Genomic DNA, 15,348 nt, shown 5'->3' with positions numbered 1-15,348 from the left:
ACACCCAGTTCCAATTGCAGAACAAGGACTGGGCTTTTACTCAAACCTGTTTGTAGTTCCCAAAAAGGAAGGAACTTTCAGGCCAATCCTGGATCTAAAAATTCTAAACAAATTCATCAGAGTTCCATCTTTCAAAATGGAAACCATTCGGACAATCTTACCGATAATCCAGGAAGGTCAATATATGACTACCGTGGATCTAAAGGATGTGTACCTACATATTCCTATCCACAAAGATCATCATCAGTTCCTAAGGTTCGCCTTTCTGGACGCGCATTACCAGTTTGTGGCCCTTCCTTTCGGGTTGGCCACCGCTCCCAGAATTTTCACAAAGGTGCTAGGGTCCCTTCTAACGGTACTAAGACCGCGGGGCATTGCAGTAGCTCCTTACCTAGACGACATCTTAATACAGGCGTCGTCTTTTCACAGAGCCAAGGCTCATACGGACATTGTTCTGGCCTTTCTAAGGTCTCACGGGTGGAAGGTGAACATAGAAAAAAGTTCTCTGTCCCCGCTCACAAGGGTTCCCTTCCTGGGAACAATAATAGACTCGGTAGAAATGAAAATATTTCTGACGGAGGTCAGGAAGTCAAAGCTTTTAACTACTTGCCGAATTCTTCATTCCATTCCTCGACCTTCTGTAGCTCAGTGCATGGAGGTAATCGGATTAATGGTTGCGGCAATGGACGTTGTCCTTTTTGCCCGAATTCATCTCAGACCACTGCAACTGTGCATGCTCAAACAGTGGAATGGGGATTATGCAGATTTGTCTCCTCAAATACAAATGGACCAGAAAACCAGAGACTCTCTTCTCTGGTGGTTGTCTCAGGATCACCTGTCTCAGGGAATGTGCTTCTGCAGACCGGAGTGGATCATTGTCACGACCGATGCCAGTCTGTTAGGCTGGGGTGCGGTCTGGGACTCCCTGAAAGCTCAGGGTCTATGGTCTCGGGAAGAATCTCTTCTCCCGATAAACATTTTGGAACTGAGATCGATATTCAACACGCTCCAGGCATGACCTCAACTAGCGGAGGTCAAATTCATCAGATTTCAGTCGGACAACATCATGACTGTAGCGTACATCAATCATCAGGGAGGAACAAAGAGTTCCCTAGCGATGAAGGAAGTAACCAAGATCATCAAATGGGCGGAGGATCACTCCTGCCACCTATCTGCAATTCACATCCCAGGAGTAGACAACTGGGAGGCGGTTTTTCTGAGTCGTCAGGCTTTTCACCCGGGGGAGTGGGAACTCCACCCGAAGGTTTTTGCTCAGATGACCCAGCTATGGGGCATTCCAGATTTGGATCTGATGGCGTCCCGTCAGAACACCAAACTTCCCCTTTACGGATCCAGGTCTAGGGACCCCAAGGTGGCATTGATAGATGCTCTAGTAGCGCCTTGGTCATTCAGTCTAGCTTATATCTTTCCACCGTTTCCTCTTCTCCCTCGGCTAGTAGCCAGAATCAAACAGGAGAAGGCTTCGGTAATTCTGATAGCGCTTGCGCGGCCACGCAGGACTTGGTATGCAGACCTAGTGGATAAGTCATCGGTTCCACCATGGAAGCTGCCATCGAGGCAGGATCTTCTAATACAGGGTCCATTCAAGCATCCAAATCTAGTTTCTCTGCAACTGACTGCTTGGAGATTGAATGCTTAATTCTAGCTAAGCGTGGGTTCTCTGAATCAGTTATAGATACTCTGATCCAGGCCAGAAAGCCTGTCACCAGGAAAATTTACCATAAGATATGGCGGAAATATCTTTGTTGGTGTGAATCCAAGGGTTAATCGTGGAGTAAGATTAGGATTCCAAGGATATTGTCTTTTCTCCAAGAAGGATTGGAGAAGGGATTGTCAGCTAGTTCCTTAAAGGGTCAGATATCTGCTCTGTCTATCCTGTTACACAAGCGTCTGGCAGCAGTACCAGACGTTCAGGCGTTTGCACAGGCTCTAGTTAGAATCAAGCCTGTCTATAAACCTGTGGCTCCTCCATGGAGTCTAAATTTAGTTCTTTCAGTTCCTCAAGGGGTTCCGTTTGAACCTTTACATTCCATAGATATTAAGTTATTATCTTGGAAAGTTTTGTTTTTGGTAGCTATTTCTTCTGCCCGAAGAGTTTCAGAATTCTCTGCTTTGCAGTGTAATTCACTCAATCTGGTGTTCCACGCAGATAAGGTTGTTTTGCGTACCAAACCTGGTTTCCTTCCAAAAGTGGTTTCTAATAAGAATATTAACCAGGAAATCATTGTTCCTTCTCTGTGCCCTAATCCAGTTTCTAAGAAGGAACGACTGTTACACAATCTTGATGTGGTTTGTGCTTTAAAATTCTATTTAAAAGCAACTAAAGATTTCAGACAAACATCATCCTTGTTTGTTGTCTATTCTGGTAAGAGGAGAGGTCAAAAAGTTACTACTACCTCTCTTTCCTTCTGGCTGAAAAGCATCATCCGATTGGCATATGAGACTGCTGGACAGCAGCCTCCTGAACGAATTACCGCTCATTCCACCAGAGCTGTGGCTTCCACATGGGCTTTCAAGAATGAGGCTTCTGTTGAACAGATTTGTAAGGCAGCGACTTGGTCTTCACTGCATACTTTTGCCAAATTTTACAAATTCGATACTTTTGCTTCTTCGGAGGCTATTTTTGGGAGAAAGGTTTTGCAAGCAGTGGTGCCTTCCGTTTAGGTTACCTGACTTGTTCCCTCCCTTCATCCGTGTCCTAAAGCTTTGGTATTGGTATCCCACAAGTAAGGATGAATCCGTGGACTGGATACACCATGTAAGAGAAAACAGAATTTATGCTTACCTGATAAATTACTTTCTCTTACGGTGTATCCAGTCCACGGCCCGCCCTGGCAATTAAGTCAGATTCAAATTTATTTTTGGAAAACTACAGTCACCACTTCACCCTATGGTTTCTCCTTTTTCTCCTAACCGTTGGTCGAATGACTGGGGGGCGGAGCTAGAGGGGGAGCTATATGGACAGCTCTGCTGTGTGCTCTCTTTGCCACTTCCTGTAGGGAATGAGAATATCCCACAAGTAAGGATGAATCCGTGGACTGGATACACCGTAAGAGAAAGTAATTTATCAGGTAAGCATAAATTCTGTTTTCTTCCAAGGGTTGTAATTTCACCACTAGGAGGGCAAAAAACACTTAGAACCATTCTTTCACCTTCAATGCTACCTAAACAGAAACCCAACACTTGGCTTCCCACTCGAGTAGGTTGTCATAAATGTAATGGCAATATATGTAAAACTTGCCAATATATCAAAATTGTAACTAAATTTGAATCAGCAGTAACAAAGGAAACATACGATATCAGACATAATGTAACATGTAATACAACACACATTATATATCTGTTGACATGTATGTGCTGTAATAAACAGTATGTTGGTCGCACTAAACGGGCCTTAAGAGACAGAGCTCTCCAATACCTTAGAGACATTAGCAACCCTGACAGCAACACCCCTATAGCCAAACACTTCAGATATGAACACCAATCAAATGACACACTTTTACAAATACAAGGTATTGATCACATCCCAATGCATAAGAGAGGGGGTGACAGGGAGAGGTTATTGGATCAGAAAGAAGTGTTATGGATCTTTAAGCTTCAATCCAAACATCCAGATGTCTTAAATTCCATTATGGATGTACATTTGTTTTACTAAGACTCTTAATTCCATCACATTATTAGGAAAAAGGGGAAAATATGGTAATAAATAGTATATAAGGGAAAATATTTCCAAAATTGAATTTATTGTATCAAGAGTATCTCCATATAATTCTGCTATTTAATCCTTTTTTTTTTTTTCTTCTCTAGTTGATTTCATTGGATATGTGTGTGTGTATATATAAAAGGTGAAAACAAAAAGAAAGCGCCTCATATCTATCTATCTATCTATCTATCTATAAAGCGCGGCTATTCACCCGTAAGGGTCTCAAGGCGCTGAGGGTTGCAGTTCAGTCGAAGAGCCAGGTCTTGAGGTCCTTTCTGAACTTAGTTAGGGCGGTAGCTTGTCTAAGGTGCAGCTGGAGGGTGTTCCAAGTCTTGGCAGCCAGGTGAGAGAAGGATCTGCCTCCCGCTGTGGTTTTCCTAATGCGGGGGATGACAGCCAGGGCTTGGTTGGCCAATTAAAGTTGTCTGTCAGGGGTGTAGAAGGTAACGCGGTGGTTCAGGTATTCGGTACCGATGTTGTGGAGGGCCTTGAATGCGTGGGTGAGAAGCTTGAAGGTTATTCTTTTGTTGATGGGGAGCCAGTGCAGGTCCCGCAGGTATTTGGTGATGTGGCATTGACGAGGGATGTCAAGGATTAGTCTGACCGAGGAGTTCTGGATGCGCTGTAGTCTCTTTTGGAGCTTGATGGTGGTGCCGGCGTAGAGTGCGTTACCATAGTCCATTCGGCTGCTGACGAGCGTGTGAGTGACAGTCTTCCTGGTCTCGGTTGGGATCCATTTGAAGATCTTTCGCAGCAGGTGAAGTGTGTGGAAGCATGCAGAAGAGAAGGCGTTGATTTGCCGGTCCATGGAGAGTAATGAGTCCAGGATGACGCCTAGATTTCGTGCATGGCCGGTGGGGGTTGGAGGGTGTCCGAGGGCTGTGGGCCACCAGGAGTAATTTCACGCAGATGTGGTGGGACCGAGGAGGAGGACTTCGGTTCTGTCTGCGTTCAGCTTTAGGCAGTTGTAGTTCATCCAGGTGGCGACTGCTGTCAGCCCTTCGTGGACGTTTCTCTTGGCGGTGGTGGGGTCACTGGTGAGTGAGATGATTAGCTGGGTGTCGTAGCATAGTGTAGATAACTCAAAACATATGTAGAGCAGTGTGTGTGAGACAGGTGAACAGGTACTCACAAGGATAGTGGCACTCTTGGTAAAAGAAGTGCAAACAGGCAGGCTGACGTTTCACAGCAGTCAGTGCGCTGAAAGAAGATGTAATCTTTTCGGCAACAGGACCGGCTGCTGGATCTCCGCAACAAGAAAAGAAACTCCTGTCTGTATGTGGGTATCGGAACAGTTCTGACAGAGAGCCGGAAATCTGATTACGCCGTGGCCGCTGCAACCGATTTAAAACAAATGCTGGGAGTGTAATACCCACGGTAAAGATGTAATTCACTTTTCCAAGAAAAAGAGGTACTTAAGCATCCGAGTATAGTAGTAAAATTAATTTATTTGAGCTTAAAACGTGTTTCTCGGCCGTAAGCTCCTGGCCGTTTCCTCAGGTTAGTTCATATTCATATATATATATATATATACAAACAAAGAGGTATCAGCGCACATCCATTTTCCAAAGCACAACATATTTTTTAGTGCTGCAAAACATTCCTGCTTTTACTCTTCATAATAGAATGAGACTCCCTGGCTTTTTATTCACAACTCTATAACACTGTTATGAGCACACCTGAACTTGGGTGGGGTGCTTAAACCAATGGGAGATGGTCAGTCTCCCTGGTAATTTTAAAGTCTCATTCTATTATGATGAGTAAAAGCAGGAATGTTTCAGCCCTCTGTGGCAAAAAGGACTGTAGAGTAGGACCAGTCGAATTGGGGCACCTTGAAAGTGGTGACTGGCTAAGCAGAATATGGCCATATTGTGTGACTAAGTTCCCAATATTATTTAAAAAAGAATAGTTGTCTCTTGATGTATTTGCAGGCAATTTTTTGCAGCAGTAAAAAATATGTTGTGCTTTGGAAAATGAATGTGCGCTGGTACCTCTTTGTGTAATTACTGGGTCATATTGGCAGCACTCCCAGATGTGGATTTAAACTTTTTGTAAGGTGTGCTAAAAAAAAAAAAAATTGTATTTGCATATATATATATATAAGTATTCTAACTATGACTTTTGTATAAACATTTATATCAAGTTCACATATAATTGCTGTTTTTTTACAACAGCCAGTTAATATACAGAAATATACCTTTAAGATGTATTTGAATCACGTGTCTCAGAGCTAATTAGAGACTCTTTTGTCTTAAAGGGCCATGATACCCAAATGTTGAAACACTTGAAAATGATGCAGCATGTAAAACGCTGACTAGAAAATATCACCTGAACATCTCTATGTAAAAAAGAAAGTTATTTTACCTCAAAAGTTTCTCAGTAGCCACATCCCATTGTAAAGGACTTCCCTATTCAGTTTAAGGAAGTTTACTATGAAATCTCATGAGAGTTAAGTCCAATCTCATGAGATCACAGTAAAAGAGTTTATGACCTCAGCACTGCTGATGCTGATTGGCTGCAGTTCATTTCTTCATTTTTTTTTTTTTTTACCTACAGCTGGGAGCAGCTGAATTTTAACTTTTTACACAGAACTTACTCTGCTGAGCTGAGGAGATTGTGAGGTAAAATATTTTCCTTTTTTTACATAGAGATTCTCAGGTGATATTTTCCTGTCTTCTTTTTACAGTTATACTGCATCAGTTTCAAGTGAGTTAGCATATGAGTATTATGTCCCTTTAAATAGTGATCTGATTGGAGTCTGTGTGTATGCCATTGAACAAGGGCTAGGGATAGGCCCGAAACATGTTTGGCACTCTTTTCCACCAGACCACAGCATTTTTCTAATGTTTTTATGTTTTTTCTGTGTTCTTTTAATCATCTTTACAATAAATGTTATTTTTTACTATTTTTTGTTTTTCCTTTATCATTGAGAGAGATGATGCCTGCTTCCTATATATTACATTTCAGGATATTTGAAAACTGGAATAATGTTATGGCTTTACAATATGTACTGCAAAGACTAGTGAAATTATGAGTCTATAAAGAAAGAATGCACAATTTATGTTCACTTTTTTTTATTCTTAAAGAGACACTATATATGAAATAATATTCCATCCATATGAAAGCAGCAGTTAAACTTTTAGGGGCCTATTTAACAAAGTGCGAGTGGACATGGTCCTCTGTAGCGGATCATGTCCACCACACATTGATTGTTCTGATGAACTTATTGTGCAATGCCGCCCCCTGCAGATTTGCGGCCAATCGGCCGCTAGCAGGGGTGTCAATCAACCCGATCACATGCAATTGGGTGGATTGATGTCAGCTGCCTCAGAGGAGGCGTTCGAGTTAAGGTGCAGCGGTCTTAAGACCACTGCTTCTTAACTTCTGTTTCGGGGAGCCTGAAGGCTTGTGCGGAAACAAGTTACCTTCAGGGCCATTCGGCACTTGTTAAATCGGCCCCATAGTATTTATTTGCAACAATAATATAAAATTAAAAAGCTGTTTAAATTAAAACTAATACAGCTGTATCGGTTGTGTACTTTCTACTAATGGTCATTGGCCAACAGGCACTTCTTACTAATGCACATTGCTAATAGAGGTTTCCTGCTAAGGTTCATTGGCTAAAAGGCACTTCCTGCCAATGCTTATTAGCTGAAAGGCACTTCCTGCTAATGTTACAAGCCAATGAGCAGTTGTAGGAAGTGTACAACTGATACCGGTATGTCTTATTTAATTATTTAGACAATAAAAGTCTTGACATGTTTAAATGCAGTTTCATATGGATGATAGAACATTTTTTTATTATAATGCCCCTTTACATTTGATTGCATTCTAGCACAAAATTTTAATTTCAGGGCAAACAAACTACAGAAGCAAAACTACAAAACAATTAAACATTTTATACTGCAGAATATGTTATAATTCTGTTGAGGTTTAATGAGCTAATTTATCTTTGGGACAGCTAGGAAAAGACATCCGCAGTGCATTGTTCCTCATTTTGTTGAAGCGCAGAGGTTAAATACCAATTTTGAAAAGTGGTGTTGATCAGTATGTATTGCAAGTCATAGGGGGTTCTTCACTTTTTTTTTATTGCTCAGTAAATATCCAGATAGTGACACAGGTCAAGTTGTCTCATGCTCTGTATTCCATAATGGAGAATTGATTTATGGCATTTTAATTATGACACTTGGTATTTTAATATTCTTGAATCTTGTATTCCCAACACTTATAATGTTAGATATAAAACAGAGACAGGGGTCACTACAAGGCAACAAATACAATTACCATATAACAACAGACATTAATATGAATAGATGATTTGGTAGATAGAGGGGATTATTGAGAAAAGTGCAGTTTTACAGAACTTGAGAAACTTTGCTGTAGTGATCTGATATTTGTTTTTATAATCGGTTTATCTTTTTTGCATATATCAAAAATATGGCAAATTGAATGAAAATGTCTTTTGTAATGAATTTCAATTAAAAATAAAGAAGCTGTATGTGAGGTGACTTGTGAGAGAACTGTTAGTACAAGATGGTAGGAATAGGGATTTTATGAATATAGCAACATTCACTGTGCACATCTGTTGACACATAGCCAACTTTGGGCTTGTTTCCATTGAGGTGGTAATGTTTGGACACTGGTGGTAACATAAAAATTCTCTATTGACTTTAATGGAGATAAATGTTTTTACCACAAGTTTCCAAGCTTTACAACCCTAATGGAAACTAGCCCTTTGTAGGCAATATAAGTGGAAGGAGATCATACAAGCACTGCCACATATACTGTGGTACATACAATGCTCTTCATTATTGATCTACATAGAATGTGTCTAAAGAGAGATTAGCATGGAGGATCACCTGTTTTGTAGTTGTTTGCTTTTTCTCTTCAATATCTGAAACTTTTATTATTTTCTTTCAGTTTTTCTGGGTGCTGTTGGTTGTCTTCCTCATTCAGATCCTACTACTCATCATTGAGCTGGTGTGTGAGAACCAGGTAGGTTTTGGCTTTCTGTATAAATGATGAAGTAGATATGTTAAGATATTTATAGAACATAGTTTTATAACAACAAATAAGTCTTACCCTAGTGTGGGTTTAATAACACGCCAACTGGTCATTGTCTCAAATTATAGAGATTGTTTTTTATTATTGCAGTTGAGAATAAGGACTTTGCGTACTTTACACATCTCTCTATCTGTGAGCCAGTGACACATCTGTATATGCCAGATTATCACAGTGATTGCGACATCTGCTACCAGACACACACATGCTCACTTAAACATGTTTTTTATATATATATATATATATATATACACACACACTACAGCACACCAAATGGAACAAGCCCAGGTACCATGTCAAGGTCTCTTCCAAAAATCTAGGTCCCTAATACAGCCACACAAATGCAGCCACACACACAAATGCAAGCTAATAAACAAACTGGGAACAAGTCAGGGTTCACAGACTTATGTAATCACCCTAAGCGTAAGCAAAACAAGGAGGAGGGGGACAGCACTCTGACCGGACCGGGTACACATCCCATGACCTATAACCACCATGACCTATAAAGAGGCTCAGCTTTGGGTGCTATGGCACTCACTTAAAGCTTCACTATTTCCAGAATCACAGGCAGTTAACCCCGGGCCATAGAGAGAATTACAAAAACAGACACTACATCACACAAAAAAAAAAAGTCCAGCACTCGCTCACAAGCTCTCAGCTAGGATTAAAAGCAAAACTGGAAGAGTCAGTTACTACATTTTGCCAAATCAGACAAGCCCAGGTACCACATCAAGGTGTTTTCCAAAAACCTGTGTCCCTAATACAGCCACACAAATGCAGCCACGCACTCAAATAAAAGCTAATAATCAAACAAACTGGGAACAAGTCAGGGTTCACAAATGCAGACACACAAGCACGGGGTTAACTGCCTGTGACTCTGGAAATAGTGTAGCTTTAAGTTTAAGCTTGTGAGCAAGTGCTGTTTTTTTTTTGTGTGCTGTAGTGTCTGTTTTTGTAATTCTCCCTATGGACCTGCACCCAGGCATGCCCGGAGTTAACTGCCTGTGACTCTGGAAATAGTGTAGCTTTAAGTTTAAGCTTGTGAGCAAGTGCTGTTTTTTTTTTTGTGTGCTGTAGTGTCTGTTTTTGTAATTCTCCCTATGGACCTGCACCCAGGCATGCCCGGAGTTAACTGCCTGTGACTCTGGAAATAGTGTAGCTTTTAGTGAGTGCCATAGCACTCAAAGCTGAGCCTGTTTAGGGGTCATGGGATGTATGTCCGCTCCGGTCTGAGAGCTCTCTCTCTCTTCCTCTCTCTCTTTCTCTCGCTCTTTCTTTCTCTTGCTCTTTCTTTCTCTCGCTCTTTCTTTCTCTCTCTTTTTTTCTCTCTTTCTTTCTCTCTCTCTCTCTCTCTCTCTCTCTCTCTTTCTTTCTTTCTTTCTGTCTTTCTTTCTCTCTCTCTCTCTCTCTCTGTCTTTCTGTCTCTCTCTCTTTCTATCTTTCTTTCTTTCTCTCTTTCTTTCTCTCTCTTTCACTCTTTCTTTCCCTTTCTTTCTCTCTCTCTTTCTTTCTCTCGCTCTTTCTCTCTCTCTCTTTCTTTCTCTCTCTCTCTCTTTCTTTCTCTCTTTCTCTCTTTCTTTCTCTCTCTCTCTGTTTCTCTTTTTCTCTCTTTCTCTCTCTGTCTCTGTCTCTGTCTCTTTCTCTTTCTCTTCCTCTCTCTCTTCCTCTTGACTCATATCTAATTAAAACACACTGATGCATAAATTAGCCACTCAATCGCTGTATCCACAGATTTGAATTGGGTTTGATAAATGAATATTTGGGCATGCAATGATGTAATAACATAACACAATAATAAAGATACTATAATTGACATAGACAACAGTGGAGCTGTTCAATAAACAATCACTGTACACTAAAAAGCAAACTACCAGAGCTAAAAGATACAAAGTTGTAAACTCTGAACTCTATAACTTTTTGCCCTAACATCTTGTATTGTGCTTACAAACTTATATTACTTTCTTCAATCATCAGCTAAAATAAAAAGATTACTCTACCATTCCCAGACATTCTCCACTTTCACTGCCTACAGTGGTTCCTTCCACTCCAGTGTGACTGCAACACTTCGCTAGACTCTTTGTTTTACTGATGAATTGCTCAGTCGAGCACTCACAAGTCCACAAAACAATGATCTGTTCTCTCAGATTGCCCCTGATCATTCACTCTTTCTTTTTAGGCTAAATAATCAACTCATTCATTTTTTCTGCTTGTGTACTCCTGCAGTTCAGCAACTTGTTCCTCTCTCAAATTCTAAAAGACAACCTGTAGCACAGAGATATTGTAACCAAAGATTAAGGAATCAATGAACACTGGTACTCATTAGTAGCTATAGCTTAGAGCAGTGTTTTTTAACCTTTTTTTTGCCGTGGCACACTTTTTTACATTAAAAAATCCTGTGGCACACTACCATCCCAAAATTTAAAAAAAAATCACACATTGTAGCCTAATACAGCATATATATATATATATATATATATATATATATATATATATATATATATATATATATATATATACACACACATACACACAAACACACACATACTGTATGTATTGTGCTGTTATGCCATGCCTCCTACAAACTACCCCTGCACTGGGAGTAAAAAACAAGCAAAGTTTAAAAAATATGTCACACTGTTGTCAGTCTGGCGTGGCACACCTGAGGATCTCTCATGGCACACTAGTGTGCCACGGCACACTGGTTGAAAAACACTGGCTTAGAGAACCAGTCAAATACTTTTTGTAGTAGAAGGGCCTGATTTTTTGTGTCATTCACTTTTGTATTCATGAATTGGTTAACTTATAGTTGGGCTAGGAGATATGACTATATTGCTTCTGCAGAGAATATTTATTTTATTAGATTTGATATACTTTAATGGATCAGCAGTTACATAAAATGAGGTTTTATATTTCTTAAGATTTTTAGGATCTAACGGATATTTTCTATTTCTGTATCTGTTATAGATACATATTAAGGGCTAGATTATGAGTGGAGCGCAAAATTGCGCTTATCAGAGCGCGATATTTGCCCTCCACTTGTAATACCAGCGCATCAAATTATAGGCACTAGACAAACAAGTAGTAGATATTTGAGCCTTGTCTCAAACCTTGTGGGTTTTAAGGCTCTACAAATTATGTATGTGGCATCTTTATATTGTTTTTGTTCATGACAAATTTAATTATTTACAGGTAGTATCTTTAGTTGATCAGATCGTTCCTGTGTATCAGGATGAAATAAACATCTGGAGAGAATGTAAAATAACATAGTAGATGAGGGTGAAAAAAGACGTCCATCGAGTTCAACCTTCACAAATTTTAATTTATCTACAATAAATGCTCTGGTTGATCTTGAATGAATCCCATTAAAAATGTGATCCATATAATAAAATATATTTATATAGTAGAGATGATTTTGTGTTGTGTAGGGAACATACACCTTTTAATTTTGTTCTTTATATGAAGGCTTTTTCGGATAGGTATGGGACATAAGCTGCCCCTTGTTATGCCAACCATCTTTTTTTTTTTTTATATATTTTATTTTTGATAACATAGTAAAAAAACAAATTTGCAGCAAATACATGACACTGAAAACCTCATAAAACAATTATAGTTAGGAGTAACAAAAAAGGATGCACAAAGTACATAGATAGATAAAAACATACTCTTTGATCAAGTTAAACAAAACAGGAATGCAGTACAAAAGGTGATACAGTCAAAGGTTTTATGATACATAAGAGAAATTAAATATGGTAAATAAAACAGGTATAGCATTCAAATTCATAGTTCTACTGCTGGAGAAATAGCTCCTCATCTATAAAAAATAAAAAATAATATAGTCATTCCACAAAAATGTCAAATAATCATGTATCTGAGGGATTTAAGGATATATTGCTAATGTTCTAGGAAGTGGTTATTGGACACCTGAGAGTGGAATGAAGGTAGGTCATGTTTGCTTCCATTTGCTGGGGACGAGCTGTGTTTATTAAAATGTGAGAAAACCAGAGTCTTACTTTGCCGGAGATATTTATTGTTTAGTGGAAAATTAGAGGATCTAAGGGGATTGGGTGAGACAGTATCCAGAAGGAAGCAATGTGTTGGCAGCACCACCACGTGGGTCATTGTGCCTTTTTTTTCTCCATGTTCCCTCCAACAAGTATTGGATGCATCTGGAAGGACTATGGTCAATCTTTGGGGGTGCACATACAACTGAGATAAGAGTTTAGTATTAGTTTCAATGATGTATTGCTCTGGTTTTCAAACCTGTCCTCAGGCCTCTCAAACAGACCAGGTTATCATGATTCTAGAAATACATGTCAAACAAACCACCGGTGGTCTTTTTTATTTTATTTCATTTGCATATTTATTTTCATTTGTGTATTTAATTTATCACTAGACCTCTCTTAGCAGCTTTTTCTAGCGCACCCTATTCTCTGTGTTTACAGGTTGTCATGATTACCTTGGGTGAGAGCAGGTAAAATAACCGTTTACTAATCTGCTGATTATTTCACCTGTAAACCAATTCAGATATCCTCAAAATGTGGCCTGTTAGGGAGGCCTGAGGACAGGTTTGAAAACCAGCGATGTAGAAGAAGAAGAATGTACAAATGTTTTAAACAGAGTAACACATTCTCTAAAGAGAGTGAGCCTTTAATTGGTGGTAAAGTATAACAGAGCATCTCAAAAGGGGTGAGGGATAGAAGCAAACACCTTTTTAGTAATTTTTTTAGGTCATATCACAACTAACAGTTATATTTTGGACAAATTAAGAGATTTATTGCTGAGATCATCAGGGACATTATATGGATATGAATTCAATGCATTAATAACAATATGAGAAGGGTTAAGATTTACACATAATAAAAGACAATATAACGGTGGATTTTTGGATTTGAAGAAATAATGTATTGTAAGAAAACTGATGTTGCTATAAGTCGTGCTTGGATAATAATAGATGTCGTGCTGGGAGTTTTAATAATGTGCTCATGGGACAGTCTCTCTGGTATAAGAAGAATTGTTCCAGAGAGAGTGAATATTTGTATCAATTTAATTGAAAGAAATGTTGATGCTGAGATAGTGGAAAAAAACTACAAGAATGAATACTTACATTGTACTTTAAGATCATTGTAGATCAGCAAGTTTTATAATTTCCCTGGTATGTCTGAAAATTTGCTTTACAATTCTAATGTCTAATACATTGTGGACCCATAAAAAGGTAAATTGTAATGCCAGCAATTTTTTTTTTCTGGGAGAGCAGAGTCATAGCCTTACATTTTGAAATATTTTCTTTTATTCTAAGAAGATGTAGCTATAAATGTAAAACTTTAAATAAGTATTAAACACCTTGAGATTGTACTTTAACATCTTCAGTTACATCTGTATCTTATTCTCAGACTAAAATATTAGGTCTATTGTGTGTTATCGTTATTGCTTGAGCACAATCAGTGCCGCTTCTGTTTCAGTGCTTGTATTACACATCCTTTGTTATTTTTTACCGCTCAAGCAATAGTCTAGTGCACACTAACATCTGCTTGTCAGAGCAGGTGTGCTACATCCACTTGTAATACCAGATTATGTCTTATTCATTGCACCAAACTGAATGCAAGATAATACACCATGCGCTATTGATTAAACTCCATTTGTAATCTAGCTCTTAGTGTTTGCTATCACTTTGGTGAGTGTTAGGCAAATGTCATCATTAGTCAGGCACATTTTCTTTGACACCTGAAAATTATACACCAATTAGAGTTCCCATGGTAAGTGCATTTCAGGGGTTTAAGTGGGGCTTTCATAAATGAGCTGATTCCAAATTGTTTAAAAACCCAGCAATAAACCATTTATGTTGCAATTTTCAACATGCTTTTGTACATGGGTATAAATTGACACCAATCTTTGAATCAACACTATCTGTCAGCTGTGTTTGAAACATTATTTATTGTGTTATACAATGTTGCAAATCAGCCTACCTAGGTTTATTCTTCAACATAGGATGCCAAGAGAACAAAGCAATTTTCATAATATAAAAAAAAATGAAAAGTTATTTAAAATGACATGCTGTATCCGAATCATGAATGTTTAATTTTGACTTTACTCTCCCTTTAAGACTTACATAAAGACAAACAATTTAAAGGACCAAAACCAGCATGGTTTTACTTCAGGGAGCTCATGTCAGACTAATCTAATTGACTTATTTAATTATGTAACAAAAGACTTAGAACTAATTAACAAACTGTATCTCCTTGGTTTAGACTCAAAAACTGGGTAAAATGCTGGCTTAAAGACAGAAAACAGAGTGTCTTAGTACATTCAGCAGAGGGGGCTGTTCCTCGGGGGTCAGGCCTGTTTTAACATATTTATCAGAGATATCGGCAAAGGGCTACAGCGGAAAGTTTGTCTGTTTGCAGATGATACAAAAATGTTTAATAGAGTAGATGTTCCAGGGGGGGTAGACAAAATGAGAAGTTATATACAATAATTGGAGGATTGGACAAATGACTGGTATCTAAAGATTAACATTGCAAAGTGTAAATGTATGCATTTAGGGAAGAATAAGCCAAATGTTAATT

At 38.8% G+C, this 15,348-nt stretch overlaps 1 protein-coding gene across 1 annotated transcript in view; it reads left to right on the top strand.

The window, feature by feature from the left end:
- The window catches only part of LOC128664561 (tetraspanin-15-like), a 473,765-nt gene that overhangs the window by 99,066 nt on the left and 359,351 nt on the right, over positions 1-15,348 (top strand). Inside the window, exon 3 of the mRNA XM_053719379.1 lies at positions 8,645-8,719. Within this exon, the coding sequence (XP_053575354.1) occupies positions 8,645-8,719 (75 nt within the window). The remainder of the gene's footprint in view (positions 1-8,644; positions 8,720-15,348) is intronic.

This window comes from Bombina bombina, chromosome 6 (genome assembly GCF_027579735.1).
Source record: "Bombina bombina isolate aBomBom1 chromosome 6, aBomBom1.pri, whole genome shotgun sequence".
NCBI lineage: Eukaryota > Metazoa > Chordata > Amphibia > Anura > Bombinatoridae > Bombina > Bombina bombina.
This window is presented reverse-complemented; position numbering and strand designations above follow the sequence as displayed.